At 43.1% G+C, this 18179-nt stretch overlaps 1 protein-coding gene across 7 annotated transcripts; it reads left to right on the forward strand.

Moving 5' to 3' along the window:
* The first annotated feature begins 4542 nt into the window (after positions 1-4542).
* LOC119302913 lies at positions 4543-17561 on the forward strand. 7 transcript variants are annotated; one of them, XM_037579967.1, is made up of 14 exons: positions 4543-4791; positions 5269-5689; positions 5795-5860; positions 5948-6084; positions 6327-6389; positions 6548-6633; positions 6943-7409; positions 7553-8285; positions 8559-8789; positions 8898-9022; positions 9108-9523; positions 16190-16307; positions 16432-16694; positions 16753-16940. In XM_037579967.1, the coding sequence occupies exons 2-14, from the start codon at positions 5416-5418 to the stop codon at positions 16789-16791; spliced, it is 3018 nt and encodes a 1005-aa protein (XP_037435864.1). In that variant the 5' UTR covers positions 4543-4791; positions 5269-5415; the 3' UTR covers positions 16792-16940. The 7 variants fall into 7 exon arrangements, with proteins under 7 accessions (XP_037435864.1, XP_037435865.1, XP_037435863.1 ...); XM_037579968.1 differs by having other exon boundaries at positions 16432-16667; XM_037579966.1 differs by having other exon boundaries at positions 4544-4791; positions 5352-5464; positions 5561-5689; positions 6324-6389; positions 16432-17561.
* The last annotated feature ends 618 nt before the right edge of the window (positions 17562-18179 follow it).

The following is an 18179-nucleotide window of genomic DNA, read 5'->3' on the forward strand; positions in this document are numbered from 1 at the left end:
CAAAATAGAAGTAATGAATTTATTTGACTTGATTATTTGATAGATTCGCCAAAAAAAGATTATTTGATAGATGCATAACAGTTTCATAGATAAATATCATAATATGTGGCTAAATTTCCTTGGAGTTGTCAATGCTGGTGCCTTCTTCCTTGTGAACAAAATGTACATGTGGGGTTCCTTTCTTGATGTACTCAAAGATGTATGTGCCAGCCTTCAATGAATGATTCTTTGTGGCGTCGTCTTGAAAAGAGGCGCTGGTTATTGTCAGTTTCGTAGCATTCTTCATGTTTGTAATAGCCTCTATGTACCTTTTGTGTCCTTCTCTTGTTGGATGTGTTGCTGAAGGTGGCAGAACTTTTCTTGGTGCATCAGATCGCATGCTGTAGCAAAATAGGTATGCATATCGTTAATTGCGTAGCAGGAACTTAGAAAATAACTATGTACGTAACAGTCGTACCTGTTAGCTAGCTTCCTTCTGGTTGTCCATGTACTTGCAAAAGCAAACATTTAGTTGTAGGGATACAATGGACAATGGTATGGTTGTTCTTATATAGAGATGTGTGGTAGCCATAAAAACGTGTAACGGAAAGATATTGCTTTTAAAATAGTTAATACACAACAAATATAACAGTGAATATATAGAAAGTTATAGATGGTATTTATATTGGGGTTTTAATTAGCAGGTTAATGTACGTATTAATATCGCACATGCATGTAAGATTTGGGCATGGTAATTGTTGGTTGGATTCCTAGCAAAGAAAATAATTGGGGGTTGGCATATAAAATCTAAAACTTTCTAAGCGGTGAAGGCTAGCCTGGCGGCATTTTCTGCAGTTTTTATGCCAGTTTATGAGAGTTTTGAAGAGATACATACTCTGTAGCAGGAAAAAACAGAGATGACATTATAATAAATATCCTCATGTTAACATTCAAAATGTAGTACAAACCCAGTTTGGTATTTATAGATTTATGACTAAAAGTACCCTCGTACACTCATACACGTTGAGCAATGGGTACTCTGGTGGCTCAAGGGGGGAAAGGAGAAAAGACAGAGAGAAACTTGGTGCATTCAAGCATTATCCAGTAATGAAGATCCTTCCTGTATGATTGTCTCCTCCACATGTTAACATCTGCCATGAATAGTAAGACCCTTCCTGTTTGATTGTCTCAGTCCATATGTTAACATCTGTCATGAAGAGTAGTATACGATTTCAGTCTAGGTGTTTCATGGATGGCAAATCTAAAATTGATAAGCACTCAAGGACAGAGCAGCAAGCAAGGGCATGATGCATGAAACAAAAGGGTTTCTGGGTTGCAATGGAAGCTCAGCAAAATGGGTATGAAATGAAGAAATGATTTTTTTTGCTGGTTGTAGATATAGGACAGTGGAAGTTCCCATGTGTATATTGCGAAGCATAGCATTGCTAAAGTTGGAAGTAACAAATTGGACGATATAAAGGTTGGAATTAAAAATTGAGTACCTATTTGGTATGCATGTTTGGCTTACTCCCGCTGTCCATCATTGGTTGTTGGATCTTTGTTGTCTGTTTTGCTGCGTAAGGAGAACATCTGGCATTGTAATTATTTTCAGGGAAAAAATATAAATTTTGTGAGAATTATTTTATATAGGCTGTGGGAAGTAATACACACTCTTTCTTGTATTCTTTGGAAGGACTATGTTCATGTTCCTCTGATCTGCACTCAGATAAGATTGATCTCTCAAGGGGTAAGCAAATCAATCGATAAAAAGAGAGCATGTATAAACCTGGTGCATCATCCTCGGTAAAGTCTATTCTTCTTTTTGCTCCAGACCTGATTAGAAGGGAGATTAATCAGTTATAAGTCTGATAAATGTTGCTCTCGAGATGCTATTGCTTGATCGATGCCAAGAAGTAGATGATAGAATAAATGTCAAGATATATTGTGCAGAAGAAAACTTATTTGAAAGAACATTTGTGCCTAACAAACCTCTGTTCCTGTTTGTAGCCATACGTGTGCGACGGTTATCGACAGCAACATATGGGCTTGCTCGAGGAGAAGGATCGGGTAATGACGTACGACGTGGCCGTCCACGTCCACATGAAACTTCTCGTGGATGACCAACCCATGCCCAGTTGGATAACGTGAAAGTCTTTCTGTGTTATCCATGTCAGGAGGCCTAATAACCCCAAGGAAGTGGAATTGGATGAAGGGGCCAAGAATGTAAAACGTACCAACAGAATATGAACGCAATGCAATGTGTATGTGCTCAATTGTTCCATATAGAGAATTAGAGTGCACCGTTATATATTGAACTTAGCAAAATTATATTGAGATTGATATTGAGCAACTACTTGGGCATCGTTGAGCACGCAGTACCTGAGAAGTTGCAAATTTGTGATGCAATCAACAATATATCATACATAGAGAACATGGAGGAAATGGCAGTGAGTTGCTCACCGGAGGTGGTATGAGTGGTGTGGTACAGACCCGATGGGAAGGAAATGGGGTGAGGCCAGGCAGACTTTAAAGCGCAATCCATCAGTTTCTTCTGGAGATGGTGGGGAGAGGAAGTGGAGCGGCTGGAACATTAGTATTAGGAGAGGGAGCGTCCGACATCAATTAGTCATCTTGCTATTCCCTATCCATTGTGACCAGGGAAGATACACACGGTGGGCCGGTGGATGCAGAGAGGATGCATCAGTAGGCTGTGTAAGGTTGCTATGGCCCTTTTCATAAGAATATATGTAGGATTATAAGAAAATAGAAATATTCTTGTGACAAACAGAGTACAGTACCTTGTGACGAATAGAGTACAGTAGCTTCAAGTCGACAGATAGCTTGGTCGTGGTCGGGAGCTCGATGTCGTTGCCAGCAAATCAGTAACCAAGAGGAAAGTGCATACATCTGGGCTGAATTAGCCGGGACGGCATCCGAGGGAGGAGGTACTTGCTGACGTCGGCGCCAAGTTGGGATGGGTAGCAGCGAGTCCATGGCTGAGCAGCTCGACATCGATCCCCAACGACGACACCACCGGCCGCTGCTCCGTTGCGAAGTAGCCGTGGCAAGCACCACAAGTATGGAGGAGATTAAAGGGGAGAGGAGGAAGAAGGTGGCCGCCGAAGGGGAGAGGAGGAAAGGAGGTGGCCGCCGCGAAAGGACTGGTGTGCAGCGGGAGGAAGGGAGGGTGCCGGCTTAGGAGTGAGGCGTGACGGAGAGGGAGGGAGGGAGCAGCGCGGATCCTGTACTGGCGGACAGGGGAAACCGGTGGAGACGGGAGAAAACATGCGAGGGAGTCACGGAGGAAAGCGGTGGAGACGGGGCCGTTCTCGCAGGAAAAAAAAGGAAGTGGAGGCCGATGGCTGGGCTGGGCTGGGCTGGGATTACGTCCATCATGAGCTTCTCTGGTTGGGCCTACGAACAGTAACTGAAGCCAGTGTGCAGTAACTGAAGCCAACGTGTTCATTTTTTGGTATGATGGGTCCCGCTTGTAAGCTTCTAATTAAACGCTGACGGGGCAGTGATGCTGATGTGGATAGCATGCATGTCAAGAGAAATAGGTTAGTGGGGATGAACTATTTAGGTATTATAGATATGCTGGCTGATTATAATCGAAAGAATTTGTGGACACGTAGCAATAAAAGAGAATATGTTGACTGATTATAATCGAAAGAAATTGTGGACACGTAGCAATAAAAGAAAATATGCTGATTTGACTCTAATTATAAAAAATTATGAACACGCCAGTCCTAAAATAATCATAGAGCATAAACCCTGATTAAAAAAGGGACATTCATGTCTGATTATGCTGATGAAACGAGATTTATGCGCTATTAGTAATCTATCTAATTATGCTGTCATAGGAGAGAGTGGTCGAATCAACCATGACACGAAGGTCGTGGCGCAACCATCAAATGAGGAGGCAGCCAGAACCTCAAAATGAAGGCAGATCCCGAAGAAAAAAAAGGGCACGAGTTGAATGGTCACCGCAGGCCAACCAACCTCATCAGTATCAAGATCACGCGGAGCAAAACATGACCTATGAGAAGACCATAGCTCCTCACTCTATCGCCCACCGTTACAGAGACCATTTTTTATAGACACGTCAATTATCTCTTTTGTTGCTTCTCGCAAAAAACTATCTCTTCCACTGCAACACACAAACATATGTGCTATTATAATATAAAAATATATTGATTGCTGATTTCAATAAGATAATACGGATAGTCCCATACCTTGCATGTTTATACCGGATACTATATTTGATATGGATTTGACTCCGATACGCTTTTGATACGTGGTAAGCAATCCAAAATATTTATAAAAAATATTGGAAATTAAATGAATAATATAAACCTTTTGTATTAGCGATACATTTTCTTAGCCATTATTAGCGATACAGGACGGATACTCTTGGATGTAGTACCTTTTTATACGGCCCAGCCATATTACCAAGCAGGCACCGGGTACCTGATATCCATGTCCCACAGTGTCCACTGGTAATTAGTAATAAAATTGCAAAAAAGGAAAAATTAAAAGGAATTGCAGCCCTACCCTCGAAGAGAACGCCTCCCTCCCCAGCGAACGACCAGAGAGGCCCCCTTCGCGAGCGCGACAGCTAGGGTTCCTAGCCACCGCCGGCCCGCCGCCACTACTGCCGGCCCTCCGCCGCGGGGGGCCCAGCCGGCCGAAGCCTCTGCCGCCCGCCGCCGGTACAGGAGCCGAGCAGAGCCTTCCTCCGCCGAGGAGCGCCTCCCTCCCTGGAGCAGCCGCTCCCGCCCGGAGCTACCCCGGCGACCAGTCCATAGGCAGGTAGCCACCACTCCTTCGTCCTCCCTCCTTCCTCACTCTTCCCCCATCCTCCGTCCCTCCATGAGGATTTCCTGGAGCTTGTGCCTTTTATATGGATGTAATATATATGTAAATTCCAATTCCTTCAGATTTTTAGTCAGGGGATGAACTTATAAATTGACAGTAAGATCTGATGGACTCATTCCAGAATCTGATCTAATGTTTAATCTGTTATCTGGTTACATCCACATGACTGGGAGCTATTCATTCTGTTTCCCAACTGACCGATATATGGATTTCAACTAGATTCATTTTAGGAATGTAGACACATATGTCAAAACACGATGTCATAACAACCCCTTTTTGTAAGCTGCTTATGTTCTAAGATCCTTATTTCATAGAAGAACAAGTTTATTCCCCTTTTACACCCCTCTCTCCCCATGTTCATGTACCTATTGTCAATTGGAAACTTTGAACTAAGAATAAGCACTTTTCCAGGATTTAGTGCGTTGCTGTTAATAGGGAACTTTTCCTTTCAAGAGATGAAGAAAGAAGTGATCTTATCAATTAACCTGAACCAGGGACATTAATGCACGCTGAGCTTCCTGCTCATCTTTTGTGCATCTTAACCACCCTTCATTGCTGATGAAGTTAAGAGGATCGAGAGTAAAGCAGGCCGACTCTGGTTCACCAGGTGAGAGGGACCTATGCTTTTATTCTAAGTCATTCGATGTAAAGAGGCACACGACAGAACATTGCAATAATGATGTTTCATTTTCTGAGCTTGAAGGGACCTTCAGTGCGCCTGTTAGGAAGAAAAGAGGGACAAGAGCACCTCCATCTTCTAGATGTTTACGTGGTAAAAAGGATGATAATGTCATGAGCAGTGATGACGCTATCACAGAAGAAGGCCATGCTGGTAAAAGTCACTCTACTACACACATTAAGGAATCTATTGATTGGAAAACTGGTGGACTGGACTTGCGAAAAACTGGTTTCTCAGGCAGTTCTTCTGATTTTGCAGCCTCTCCTTCAAGCAGGAAGGCAAAAGAACAAAATCATGGAGAGATAGCTGTTGGAAGCTCAGCTGGTATTGAGAAATCTCCCTGTGTAGAAAATAATACTAGGAAAATCCATCAAGATGCATTTCATTTGAAACGTGATCGTGTTGTTACAGATCCCACAGCCCAGAGTGTCTCTGTAAATGAAGCACGTGAAAACTCGAGGGCATTGAAAAATACTTCTAATGTGCAAACAACTGCTGTTAAGAAGACTACTGCTGAGGATAAAACTTCTCGAGCAATCATGGATGATGTGAGTTTTTTAGTTGTTAATTTCTTCTACTCCAGAGACTGTTTGTTTCATTTGCATGTACATACTTTGTTCACGTAGAGCCTGTTCAGTGTTTAATCTTTTCTGTGGATTGTCATGTTGGTGATCATCATGTTAATTGATATATTGGCATGTCAATCCAAACATAATACATATATAATTTATGTGCCTCAACTTTTAGTTGCAAAATGAAATCTCTTAGGCATGCTTTCAATGTCTAGCAGGTTTTTAATGCAGAAATGGATTCCACGTCTTCAGATGATGAGAGTGCCGAAGAAGTTGAGGATGTAAGTTTTGAATTTTCACTTCCCATTGTATTTTTTGTATTACTTGCTCCACATTATGATGCATTTACATTACGCTGAGACATTTCTTTGTTTCTGTTATCGAGTTTGCTCTGAGGTTTGAATTGCCTGACCTCTGTAATCTGTTTAAACGACAATAGGTGAAAGTTTGTGACATATGTGGAGATGTTGGTGATGAGGTGAAGCTCGCTGTTTGCAATAGATGTAACGATGGTGCTGAGCATACGTAAGTTTTTTCTGTTCCATTTCCTTTTCCTTAGAAGTTAGAACTGGACTGATCACATTGCTTGACACCATACCATTATGGTAAGTTGCACTTCTACTGTCATGGCCTGTAGAACTGTTGGCTGTAACTCTAACAACAACTACTCTGCAACTGCAAGTAGTGCTATGCCTAAATAAGTACTAATATGCTCGTCAATTTACATGATTTTTTTTGAAAAAGCTGATCCATCGAGCATTTCTTTTCCATAATATCTTTCAGAAGATGTTGTGTTCGCCTTCTTAAAGTTCGTATCTCTTTTCTTTACTACAGTTATTGTATGCGGGAGATGATGGAAAAGGTTCCGGATGGTGAGTGGTTTTGTGAAGAGTGCCAAACTGAAGTAGAATATGAAAAGGAGAAGTTAGAAAAACCTGAGGTGAGGCTTGTCACTTCAAAGGAAGAGTCTGTTCAAGGGAAAATCAGTAAACCTTTCAATGATGCAAACAGCAGAAGTCCTTGTGAGAATGAAGTGGAGGATGAAACTGTTGGCAGAAAAGAACGGAATGAAGCAAATCAAGGCATTCGTATGGTTGAAGATGCAAAGATTCCGCCTGTGGCTAAACAAAATATTCCTGAACCTGGTGGTTCATCAATGGAGTCTTACTCCAGAAAAGGAGTATCTCTGCTACGCGAGAGCTCATTCAGGTTGGATATAGAGAAAGGAAAGCAACCTACTCCCCAAGCGCCAATCTTACTGGGGTTTAATGCTAGCAAGAATCAGGCACCACCACTTACTGGTAAATTTGTTACTATGAATATTTCTATAAGAGACTTTACCTACAATCCTGCAATGTTCAATTTAGTTAGTAGCACTACTTCTGCAAGGGCATTCCCGCGGGACTCAATCGGAGAGAACTTTACTTATGAAGGTTTGATGCAGGTCAACTCTCCAAGTCCACTTCTTTCAACAACTCTAAGGTGCCCAAGGTGAAGCAACTAGTGAATGAAGTTCCTCAGAAGACCAAAACTTTGAAGGATCAGTTGTCCTGTAGTATGAGAAAAGAGGGGCCAACGAGCTTTTCAACTAAGTCAGCATCATTCAAAAAGCCCAAAACTTGTGAGCCAGCAAATAAGGCAAAGTCTTCCATCATACCACCTGCCGAGGAGCTAAGTGTGATGAATTTACCAGTGAGCCGAAATGTAAGTAATGATAGAGGCACTTCTATATTAGGATGCCCCTCAATTACTGGACCACTGGCTTTTCCAGTTCAATCAAAAGCAGAATCTGCAGCTCAGCGCCTCACTACAGGAAACAACATGTCTGCCTCTAGCAATTCAGGCCATTTTACCCAATTTTGTGGTGTTGATAAATTAGGTTTGTCTGCAATGAAACCTCTGAGTGAGCGAAACTTGAAGGATGCCTCTGCCAAAAGGAATAAAACGTCTGAAGCTACTGAGAAAGCTACTTCCAGATCAGCAGATCAATCTGATCGCATCCTCAAATGTGGTCCTTATCATGACCCAGTGTACAGGCCTAAAGATACGTCATCTGGAAGATCTGTTCCCAGCAGTTCTACTATATCAAGTGATCCGATGGACAAATCAAGTCGAGGCTTTTCACCCCTTGATAAAACAATAGTTTCAACTGTTCCGGAGTTGGATTATATTTGGCAGTACGATATATTCCCTTCCTAGCAGTAATTAACTATTTTCTTATTTAGAATAAATGTTGTCACTTGTCATGCATGCTTTTAGTACCAACGAGGAATATTTAGTGCTTTTGTTGGGTGGTCCCTCATGATCATACTTTTGCCATCTCATTTACATGTCATGGTTCAGTATCATCTGATTGTTAAACATGATTATCACTTAACCCACTCTGTCGCAATCATTTATTTGTTTTATAGATCGTTTCCATCACGTGCACTGAAAGTTCTGTTTTGTAGGGGTGATTTTGAGCTGTGGAGGACTGGAAGATCACCTGAGCTATGTGATGGCTTTCAAGCTCACTTATCATGTTCTGCTTCACCAAAAGTGCTGGAAGTAGCAAAAAAATTCCCTTCCAGAGTCCAGCTTGAAGAACTGCCTCGTCGAAACTCATGGCCCACACAGTTTCAACAAAATGGACCCACATATGAGAATATTGGTGTTTTCTTCTTTGCTAGAGATGCTCAGAGGTAAGCTCCTTGCAACTGTGCTTGTTCATATCTTCCTGCAGCTGTCCACATAGCATCTTATTCGAATTCACACATCTAACTGAAATTCTATTATTTATTTTTCTGCAGCTATGAACATCATTACAGTAAATTGGTTCAGAATATGCTAATCAATGATTTGGCACTCAGAGGAAATATCGAAACAGCTGAATTAATTATATTCCCTTCTAACATCCTATCAAAGAACTCTCAAAGTTGGAATTCTTCCACAAATTCAAGTGATATTTTATCTTGTCATAACTTCTGTGATAGTTCTTATTCTTCCTTGTTCTGTTTCAGGATGGAACATGTTTTATTTTCTATGGGGTGTGTTTAAAGTGAAAAGAGAAGATCACTGGAACCTTCCACTTGATGTACCAATAAGTAAATGTGAACCTAATTTGAATGAGGATCCCCTGACTGTGGATCCGCATACCTCTGTTTTGTCCTCTAGCCGTTCATTGTCTGAAGACCAAAATAATGCCGCTGACCCTGCCTGCTATTTGGTTAAGTCAGCTACTTCTGCAGACCATCAATGTTTGCAAATTTCGGAAGCTAATCGTCAGGGATGTTCAAATGGAGATAACTCTTCGGCCCAGGCTGTGGGCGGAAGAGATTTGGAAGATCACTGTCATGATTCAAGTATGACATGTTGTTTAACAAATAACAGGAGGGCAATAAATGATTTTTCCACTGCTCCGGCAGGAAAACAGAAGGTGGGTGCTTATAGCTTGTTCTGCTTGCTATGCCATGCTCGTTGACTGTTATATTGTTTTATCCTCTATTCTATGTTGTATTTGTTGGCTGTTTCTTTTTATGTGTGTGTGAGGGGGGGGGGGTATGGTATTAGAGCGGGAGGCGGGAGTGGGAGGGGTGGTGATTCAGCGCAGTGTGGTGGAGTTCCAGGCACCCATAGGTGTGAGTGCAGGTGGGAATCGGCCCCAATCTAGGGCAGCAGGCCCAGGTGCAGCTGCGTTGGTACAGAGCCGGCGGCCAACAGCGTGCATGAGTAAGATGACCTGTGGGTCTGCTGGAGGCAACTAAGGCACATAAGTTTGTGTGGGGGAAGCACTGTGGCCAAGTGCAGTAACGAAATTGGTTCCGGAGGCTGCGATGGCGGCAGGGCAGCAAGGTCTGGAGTGGAGGTGGTTAGTGTACAGCTGCAGGCCGTGAGTGCGTATAACCAGGAGGTGTGCAGGTAACCTGGTAGGAGGTGTCACTTGGAGAGGGGAAGATTCTTGGCTGGGTTGCTGCAGGCTGGATCGAGACAAAAATAAGAAGGGACGACAAAAATAAGAAGGTGTGCTGGAGGTGGTCGGTGGTGTGTGTGCAGCCAGGAGAGGCAGCTTGAATGGTTGAGGAAAAGTACGCAGCTAGGAGTAGCTTGAACTGCAGTGAAGAAGACCAAATTTGGATCTGTTTTTGAGGAGTAAAGAAGATGGAACAGTGGGTTGCAGCCGAGGTGATAAGTTCCAAGCAGAGCATTCGAAAGAGCTCAATGGTTGCTACTATACTTGTGCTTGCTGCTCAGTGGTGTGCATCAGTTTTAAGCAATGGGGGATTACAAAGATATGGAGCGACTAATTGAGAAATTGGCTCAAGTGATTAAGGTGAAGAACAAGGGCAAACTAATTTTTATGAGAAAAGATTCAGAGGAAAATTTGGAAGTATTAGCCAAAGAGTTAGAAAAATTGAGATAAATAAAGAGTGCAGAAATTCCAAAACAAAGTGAAAAACAACCTTGACAATCTTGTTAATCTTGTTCAAATTGAAGAAGGTAACTCGAATAAGGTTCCGACTTCAACTGATGTCTCTTGCTCAAATTGGATGCTGGATTCAGGAGCATCGTCACATCTCATGGGTAGATGGAGCGAGTTTCCATCATATGCTACACATCCATCCTGCATGAAGAGACCATCTAAACCACCAATGGAACTTATCAACATGTCAAAGGAGTTGGCATGGTGAAATGCACTCCTATTATGTGGTCTTTGGTTTTGTATGTTCCATCATTTCCGGTTAGTTTGGTGTCTATGAGCTCCTTGGTTGACGATATTGATTGTCGATTAATTGCTGATTGAATGCTTTAGTTACTAACTAAGCGGTTGTGTAATTGAGGAGAGGAAGATTGGAAGGAACATTTGTGAGCATGGATGTGGCTTCGGGAAGTCTTGAGCCGTTCCATGGAGAAAAAGGATCTCAACTCCTTATACAAGTGATGCTAATTGGGCGGGGGTGGGGTGGGGCGTATACCATTGTGGACAAAGGAAGACAGACCATCGAGAGTTATTGTTGGTACTACTCTATGTCTTATGAGTGAAGAAAGATGGAGAAAGCCAAATAAGGAGGAAACTTTGAGGGTGTATACGAGACAACCTATGGGTGAAGAGAGGTGGAGAAGCCAGATTGCCTAGAGGAAAGAGCCAAGAGTTGGAGGGTAGGAAAACCTCCTGAAAGGTAGACTTTTGAGCATGATAGTGCAAACTATGTGCCATATGACTCTCACCTGAGTATATACAGTCAATGGTAATCCCAACTGATTGTAGAGGAGCGAAGCAAGCTCCTGGCATGAAGCATTGCTGGAGGAGATGACAACCATTGAGAACAGTAGAAGAGTTAAGGCATGGGAGCCTACAACACTTCCAAAAGGCAAGAAGGCAGTTAAGTGCAAATGGGTCTACACTGTGAAGTAAGACCAACCCACATGGATCCGGAGGTACAAAAGACCCAAAGTGGTCAGACCCTACCCCGCTTCCTGCGCAAGCGGGAGCTACATGCACCGGGCTGCCCTTTTTTGCACCAGACCTATGGAACTGACTATGATGATACCTTTGCACCCGTGGCAAAGATGAGTACCGTGGGAACTTTGATATCATATGCAATGCTAGTGGGACGTGAAACATGCATTCTTTTCATGAGAAAGTGAAATTCCATCTGACTTTGTGCGCAGGAGTTCCAATTAATACATAGAGAGAGCTACTAGCGGCTAGTAGGTCAGCTCATTTGTTTGTGCCACTCGAGACCTTGCATATCCTACGTAGTGAGTGTGGTTAGTCGCTGCATGCATGACCCAAGAAGCAGGCACTTAGGGGCAACACGGATATTTTGCGCTATTCCCTGCGCAAGCGGGAGCTACATGCACTGGGCTGTCCTTTTTTGCAGCAGACCTATGGAACTGACTATGATGATACCTTTGCACCCGTGGCAAAGATGAGTGCCGTGGGAACTTTGATATCATATGCAATGCTAGTGGGACGTGAAACATGCATTCTTTTCATGAGAAAGTGAAATTCCATCTGACTTTGTGCGCAGGAGTTCCAATTGATACATAGAGAGAGCTACTAGCGGCTAGTAGGTCGGCTCATTTGTTTGTGCCACTCGAGACCTTGCATATCCTACGTAGTGAGTGTGGTTAGTCGCTGCATGCATGACCCAAGAAGCGGGCACTTAGGGGCAACACGGATATTTTGCGCTATCTAAAAGGGTGTCCTAGAAGAGGTCTATGGTTTAAGGCCAATGTGCACTTAAATGTAGAGAGCTACTTGATGTCAGTTGGGCTAGTTGCCTTGATGATAGAAGGTCAACAATTGGCTTATGTATCTTTGATGGAGGAGACCTAATATCCTTGAGGAGCAAGAAGTAGGCGGTGGTTTCTTTATCTACAAGAAGTAGAATATAGAGCAATGTCGGTTTGTTTGAGTGAGATGCTATGTGTCGACATTAAGTCAAATTTCAAGGCCAGGTCCTATGAAAATTGGATCCGTCGGGTTCAGGTATGGCCCAAGGAACCCAATCGATCATCAACTATGGGGGTAAGACTCGGGAGTTTCCAAGTTCCGATGGCATACGTTGGGAAGGGACCGATGGGTTATACACTTGCTTGGTCATAACTCCCATACCTATACACTCGATGCACTAAGGTAGCAAGGAACACATTGAGAGGACACACAATCTAGAGACTTTACACCATGTGGATCGTTCACACTTTTGTCTAAATCTGCTTATATCTCGTTGAGTTCTTCTAACTTGCCGAGTACCCTCCTTTTTTGTAACCAATCTTCGTATTTCTCCACACACATATAAAAGAGAACAAGTCAGGAAATAGGGCAATTACCCACATTGGGTGCCTGAACCTGGTATTTGTCCCCATTTCATCTATGTTCTAAATCTCTTGGTGACTTGAAGTGATGTTTCCACGACTACCAATTCACGTGCTAGCTCTTGTACCATTGTTAGGACCCTATGAAAAATCCCATGACAGCTGCCAATTGTGGCGGTTTCACGACATCAAATTGGATATATGTCCATTTCTTCATCCTTTGCACCCGCTTCTCTAGACGAGATGGAAAATTTGATGTATGGCTCGAGCTACCTATGGGATACAAAGGTGAGACTTATTTTGGCATCCTAGGGTATGTAGTGGAGGCTATTATGATAACCAAGGCTACGCCAACGAAGTTCTCTTGTCCTAGTGACATCTCCTTCCCTAAGTATGCTATCGCCTATAGCCTACCTGGGTATCAACCGATCTTTTCCCATGGTTTGGGTTGGCCGGAGGACTCACCCACTACTCGCTTGACCTACAACTTATGGCATACTACGACTACTTTAATTAGGATTCTCTAAAATCGATGAGTTCAATCGGGTGTTGGAAGCAGTTCGAGGCAAGTAGAGAGACATGTCATCGCAGCAGCAACATCAACCCGGAAGTGTAACTTCATAGATAACCACACGGGAGTTGGAGACGCGTCCCCATCATCAACCAATGGCTATAAGAATGACCCACTTGGGCGGGAGAACCCAGGAGTAAGCACTACAAGTTAGGCATGAGGACATCAGGTTGTGGACGCCCTTTCGCGGAGGAACCGGAGGTTGGTCCCTCGCATCCTAGAGAAGAAGCACTTAATGTGAGTTTGGTAAACAAGGTTAATAATTTTCACTCAATGATCAATGATGAATATGAGTAAGATCTTTTGGCCGACTAGGAGGTTGAGTTTGTTGAAGCACATGCTCGAGGGGATCCGCCCGCATGATTCGAGGATAGATACTATCCTCTGTTGTCCCCGACTCCTAGGAGGGCCCCAAGGTGCGCATCATGAGAAAAGACCCTGAATAGTGGAGAAGATGAAAGAATGGTGGGCGACTGCTATGCCATGCCAGAACATTGTGGGGGTAGACAACTCACTGAACCATTAACATGGACGACTACCATCAGGGGCCAAGAAGCAACAAGAGAAGTGAACTAATTAGGTGCGCTCGGAGAATGAATCCGCTGAATCCTTCAGATGAAGGCCGCAACCACCATGGGGGATCCCGCTCTCCCCGTTGTCACAATTGGCGTAGGACGAGCAAAATATTGAAGCCAAGCGTTTTCATGAAGTAAGATGTAGAAGTCACAACAGATGTCGAGAGCGCTCAAGGGGGAGTACGCTTCTTCTGACCACGATGTTGAGGCCATGGTCAGAGGTTGTTGTGCCCTAGCACCGCAGTTATGGCAAGCTCACATTCCAAAGATGATGGCCGAGACCTTTGCATCTTACGATGGATCTACTGACCCATTGGAGTATGTGGAGATCAAGGTCTCGAAGGACAACTAGGAAAGCCTTGAGCCAACATTACCTCGCGGAGAAGCTCACAGACCTTCCAAGGTGGGGGCCTGGGAGGCTTGGTGATCACCCTTCAAGGTTTCTACTTGCGCAAGAGCCGCACACGCTATCTGATGGCAAATGATTACTAGTTGACCCATTGCAGGTAGCCAGTTTGGCCCTAAGCTCTGTGACCACCTAAGTCTACCTGTTGTGCTCCTCTTGGACGCGGGAAACAACATGTTGCAACTCCTTTTCGTGAGCTATGGCGGACTCAAGTTCCATCTGAGATGCGGTTAAGGGTGTGAGCTGTTGTTGGTGACAACATGATAAAAAGAACCGTGCAATAAATAAAGAAATAGATGAGTCATGCAATGAAGCAAGGAGCAACATACCTGGATGTTGTTTGAGGTGGTAACCATCGAGATTTCTTCATTGGAGGCCCTGCCCTCCCAGCGACCTCTGAATTGGAAGGGAGATTTGTGGCGATGATGAGCTCTCAAGCCCGTCGGAGCGGCCCTATAAGGATCATGAAGAGGGGAATTTGGAACAGTGGGGTTGAAGGAATGGAAATCTTGGTTGAGCATTCTTGTTGGCGCTTCATCATTTCTGCCCCGTGCGAGGCAGGGAAGGCTAACCTCTTTCCAGTTGCCCGACCATCTTGAGCCAGCACAGAGCTAGCACATGTTTAACGATCTAATCACAATTTTTTGGGAAGGAGCAACCTTTATCAGCAACCAAAATTGACCAAGTATATGTGACTCTAAACGAGCAACAAAGATGATTCTCGGCAGTCGAAGACCACAAAAACCTGCAAGTATGTACATTGATCTTGCTTGCGGACTGGGCTCTTTTACGGCTTCTAATGGGAGGTTTGTTGACAGCAAGTAAAATTACTCAAGGCCTTGCGCTATGAAGGCCGTATAATTGGGCCCCTCTGGGCCAAGGTACAGCCCAGGGAGCCCAATTGATCATTGCTGACCAAGGGGTTAAGCTTACCATACTATATGGTGTTCATCATTGTTCTACCTTGGTGATCTGATGAGACGCTCCCACGATACAAATTCACATATTCACATACTAGCTCTTTTACTGCTGTTAGGACCCAACGAAAATCCCTCTACAATGTGGATCAAAGCCCTCCTATCGGAGTCAAGTCTACTAAGGAGAGGGCCATTGAAGCTCTGCTCTGTGTGATACAGGTCAACAATCAACATTACAAATAATCAAGTTCGGCATGACCGAACGATGCATGGAGATATATCGGCTTTTCATCAAAGAGAGGCCTGATGAGGGGATGGACACTGAAGCTAAGCCATGTTACTCTTGCAGAACAAATAGCTGATTGTCTAAAAAGGGGTTAGGGATCAAGGAGTCTTTGTCAGCATGTGACAAGATGGGGATGATAGATATCTATGGTCCATCTTGAGGGGGAGTGTTGGCTGTTTTGGGCTGTGTGTACACTAGTATGTATAGCAGAGAGAAGAATAGAGAATAGAGAGAATTCCATAATTTTCCTCACAGTGATCCATAATTTTTATTATTTGTGTTGTTCTCATTTCTCTTGGGCTTTCTTCTTGATGCATTTGATTCAGTAATTTAACAACTGTGGACAGACTATCAATGCGTGCCTGCCTGTGTTGTTCTTCTAAACCCTGAATTTATGCTCTTTAGTTTGCACAGTTATTCAGATGGTTGCTCTTCTCAATGTCTAAATTTATGTGCTGTAGTTTGCACAATATTCAGATGGTTGCTCTTCTTGATATCTAAATTTATCAATTAGTTGTAACTGTGCAGATAATTGTATATCCAGACTCTCAAAAGAAAATGTGCGATGGTGGCAATGTTGTCGAACCCATTTTTGATGTAAATACGATGCCAGTTATTTGCTCTATCTCATCAATCCACAAACAAGGTAATGCATTATTTCTCCATCTCAGCTGGGGTCTGTTATTTATGAACGTTACCTTGTCTTAGCTTCAGTCCAAATTATTTTGGTAATGAACCAAGTAGTCTGATTTTTCTTGTTAACGAACCAGATAATCAGAACAGAGCCATCAACCTTAACAATGCAGAGAGCCTGATGGATGTAGATCATGCAAATAATATTGAACTGAACTCAGATACAGTGGATCTTGTTTCACATGCATCACGTAGTGCACAAAAAAGAAATGTGGATATGGCAAACTGGACTGACGGAGCCAATGGATCAGTAGACAAGAAAATTAAATTGGATAATGTATTGTCCACTGTGGAGTCTAGTTTAAGTGGGAAGGTCAGAGATGGAAGGTTATCATCCAAGGTACACCCTCTAGCAGCTTTACCTGTTCATGATTGCACTGACAATAAGACCATGGCAGGAATCTCGAAGAGTAATGGAAAGTGCACATTTCCACTAGATCTAAACGTGGTGGATGATGCAGATATAGACATGGTGGATGATGCAGCGACTGGAAATAGCATAACCGGTCTGTCTGAAGATTTACCTGAACAGAACACACAAGATCTTAAGCCAGCACCGAGGGACAACATATCTTCTAGAAAGCCCATGGTTGAAGAAAAGTTGAATAAAGGAGATACACAGCCTACTGATATGTCAGGCGCGCTCTCCCTCTCCCTCGCATTTCCAGCATCAAAGGAACAATAGGCTGGTAAAATGCAACCGGAATCGCAAAGAAGCCTGAGATGAGCAGTAGGAATAAACCGTCTTCGATTATCCAGTGATGATGGCTCCTTGCGTTTGCATTCCTGATGTCTTGCGTGATGCATCTTTGTAACATCAACCCACTGCACAAGGAGTCTGCTGAAGACACAACTATCTTGTCAATGTGCAAACAGATGGCATCTTTTAGAGTGCATTTTGACGACTTTACATGCTCCTGGCGTCACACCCATCTTGAGTATTGAATTGCGAAGAACTTGAGAATGTGGATCATGGCTTGTTTTGGTACAGAAAAAATAATAATATCCAGCTGCTCTTTCAAACATCGGTAGAGATTTGAGCAGAGCTTTAGACTCTGCATTTTAAGTATCATCCAGTCTCTGCATTTTAAATAAATCTCATGTCAGATTTTGTCTTTACCTTTCAACAGTGCGATATATTGTGGGGGAATGGTGGTGTATACGCCTAAGATTGGCACATATATGTTACCTTTCCTGTTGCCTTAAATTTATCTCTGGGATATCTTAATATACTGATGAAATCACTAGTTGAGGGATACCCATTGCAAAAGATTACTCCCAAACTCCTTGTGGTGAGAAGTGGTGCAGTGCGTGTGTGCCATTTGTCATCCTCAGAGAGTTTTGGTGGGTTTTCCCTATGCAGGCCACCGGCGGACAAGTGGGGTTGATTTGATGGCGGGCTACTCTGGTGGGCCTCATCGGTTAAACGTGAGAAGCTCACTGTGGGCAACCATGTGGCTGGTTTAAAAAATATATATGTTGTACCTTCTCCATTCTGGTGAATAAAAAACCACCGCTAAAAAGGTAAATTTAAAACAGCAAATTAACAAAATTATATATTGATCTGAAAAAACTAAATTATATCTTATCTTAGAAACACTAAATTATATCTTTGTCTGAATATCATATTCCTAAAATTTGATCAAATACATATACCAATGTATGCTACATCAAATACATATACTGCGAGTGTACTACTGCCTCCGTCCGAAAATACTTGTTGGAGAAATGGATATATGTCGGAGAAATGGACGTGTTTTAGATACATCCATTTTTATCCATTTCTCCGACAAATAACAATCTAATTAAACTAGTTTGGAGTTGT

This window comes from Triticum dicoccoides, chromosome 5A, assembly GCF_002162155.2.
Source record: "Triticum dicoccoides isolate Atlit2015 ecotype Zavitan chromosome 5A, WEW_v2.0, whole genome shotgun sequence".
In the NCBI taxonomy this organism is placed as follows: Eukaryota; Viridiplantae; Streptophyta; class Magnoliopsida; order Poales; family Poaceae; genus Triticum; species Triticum dicoccoides.

Coding starts and splice junctions, on each gene's coding strand:
- LOC119302913 (XM_037579963.1), top strand. CDS start 5,416: ATGAAGTTAAGAGGATCGAGAGTAAAGCAGGCCGACTCTGGTTCACCA. Junction 9,023..9,107: donor CCTATCAAAGAACTCTCAAA/GTTGGAATTCTT, acceptor GTTCTGTTTCAG/GATGGAACATGTTTTATTTT. Junction 9,524..16,189: donor CTCCGGCAGGAAAACAGAAG/GTGGGTGCTTAT, acceptor GTAACTGTGCAG/ATAATTGTATATCCAGACTC.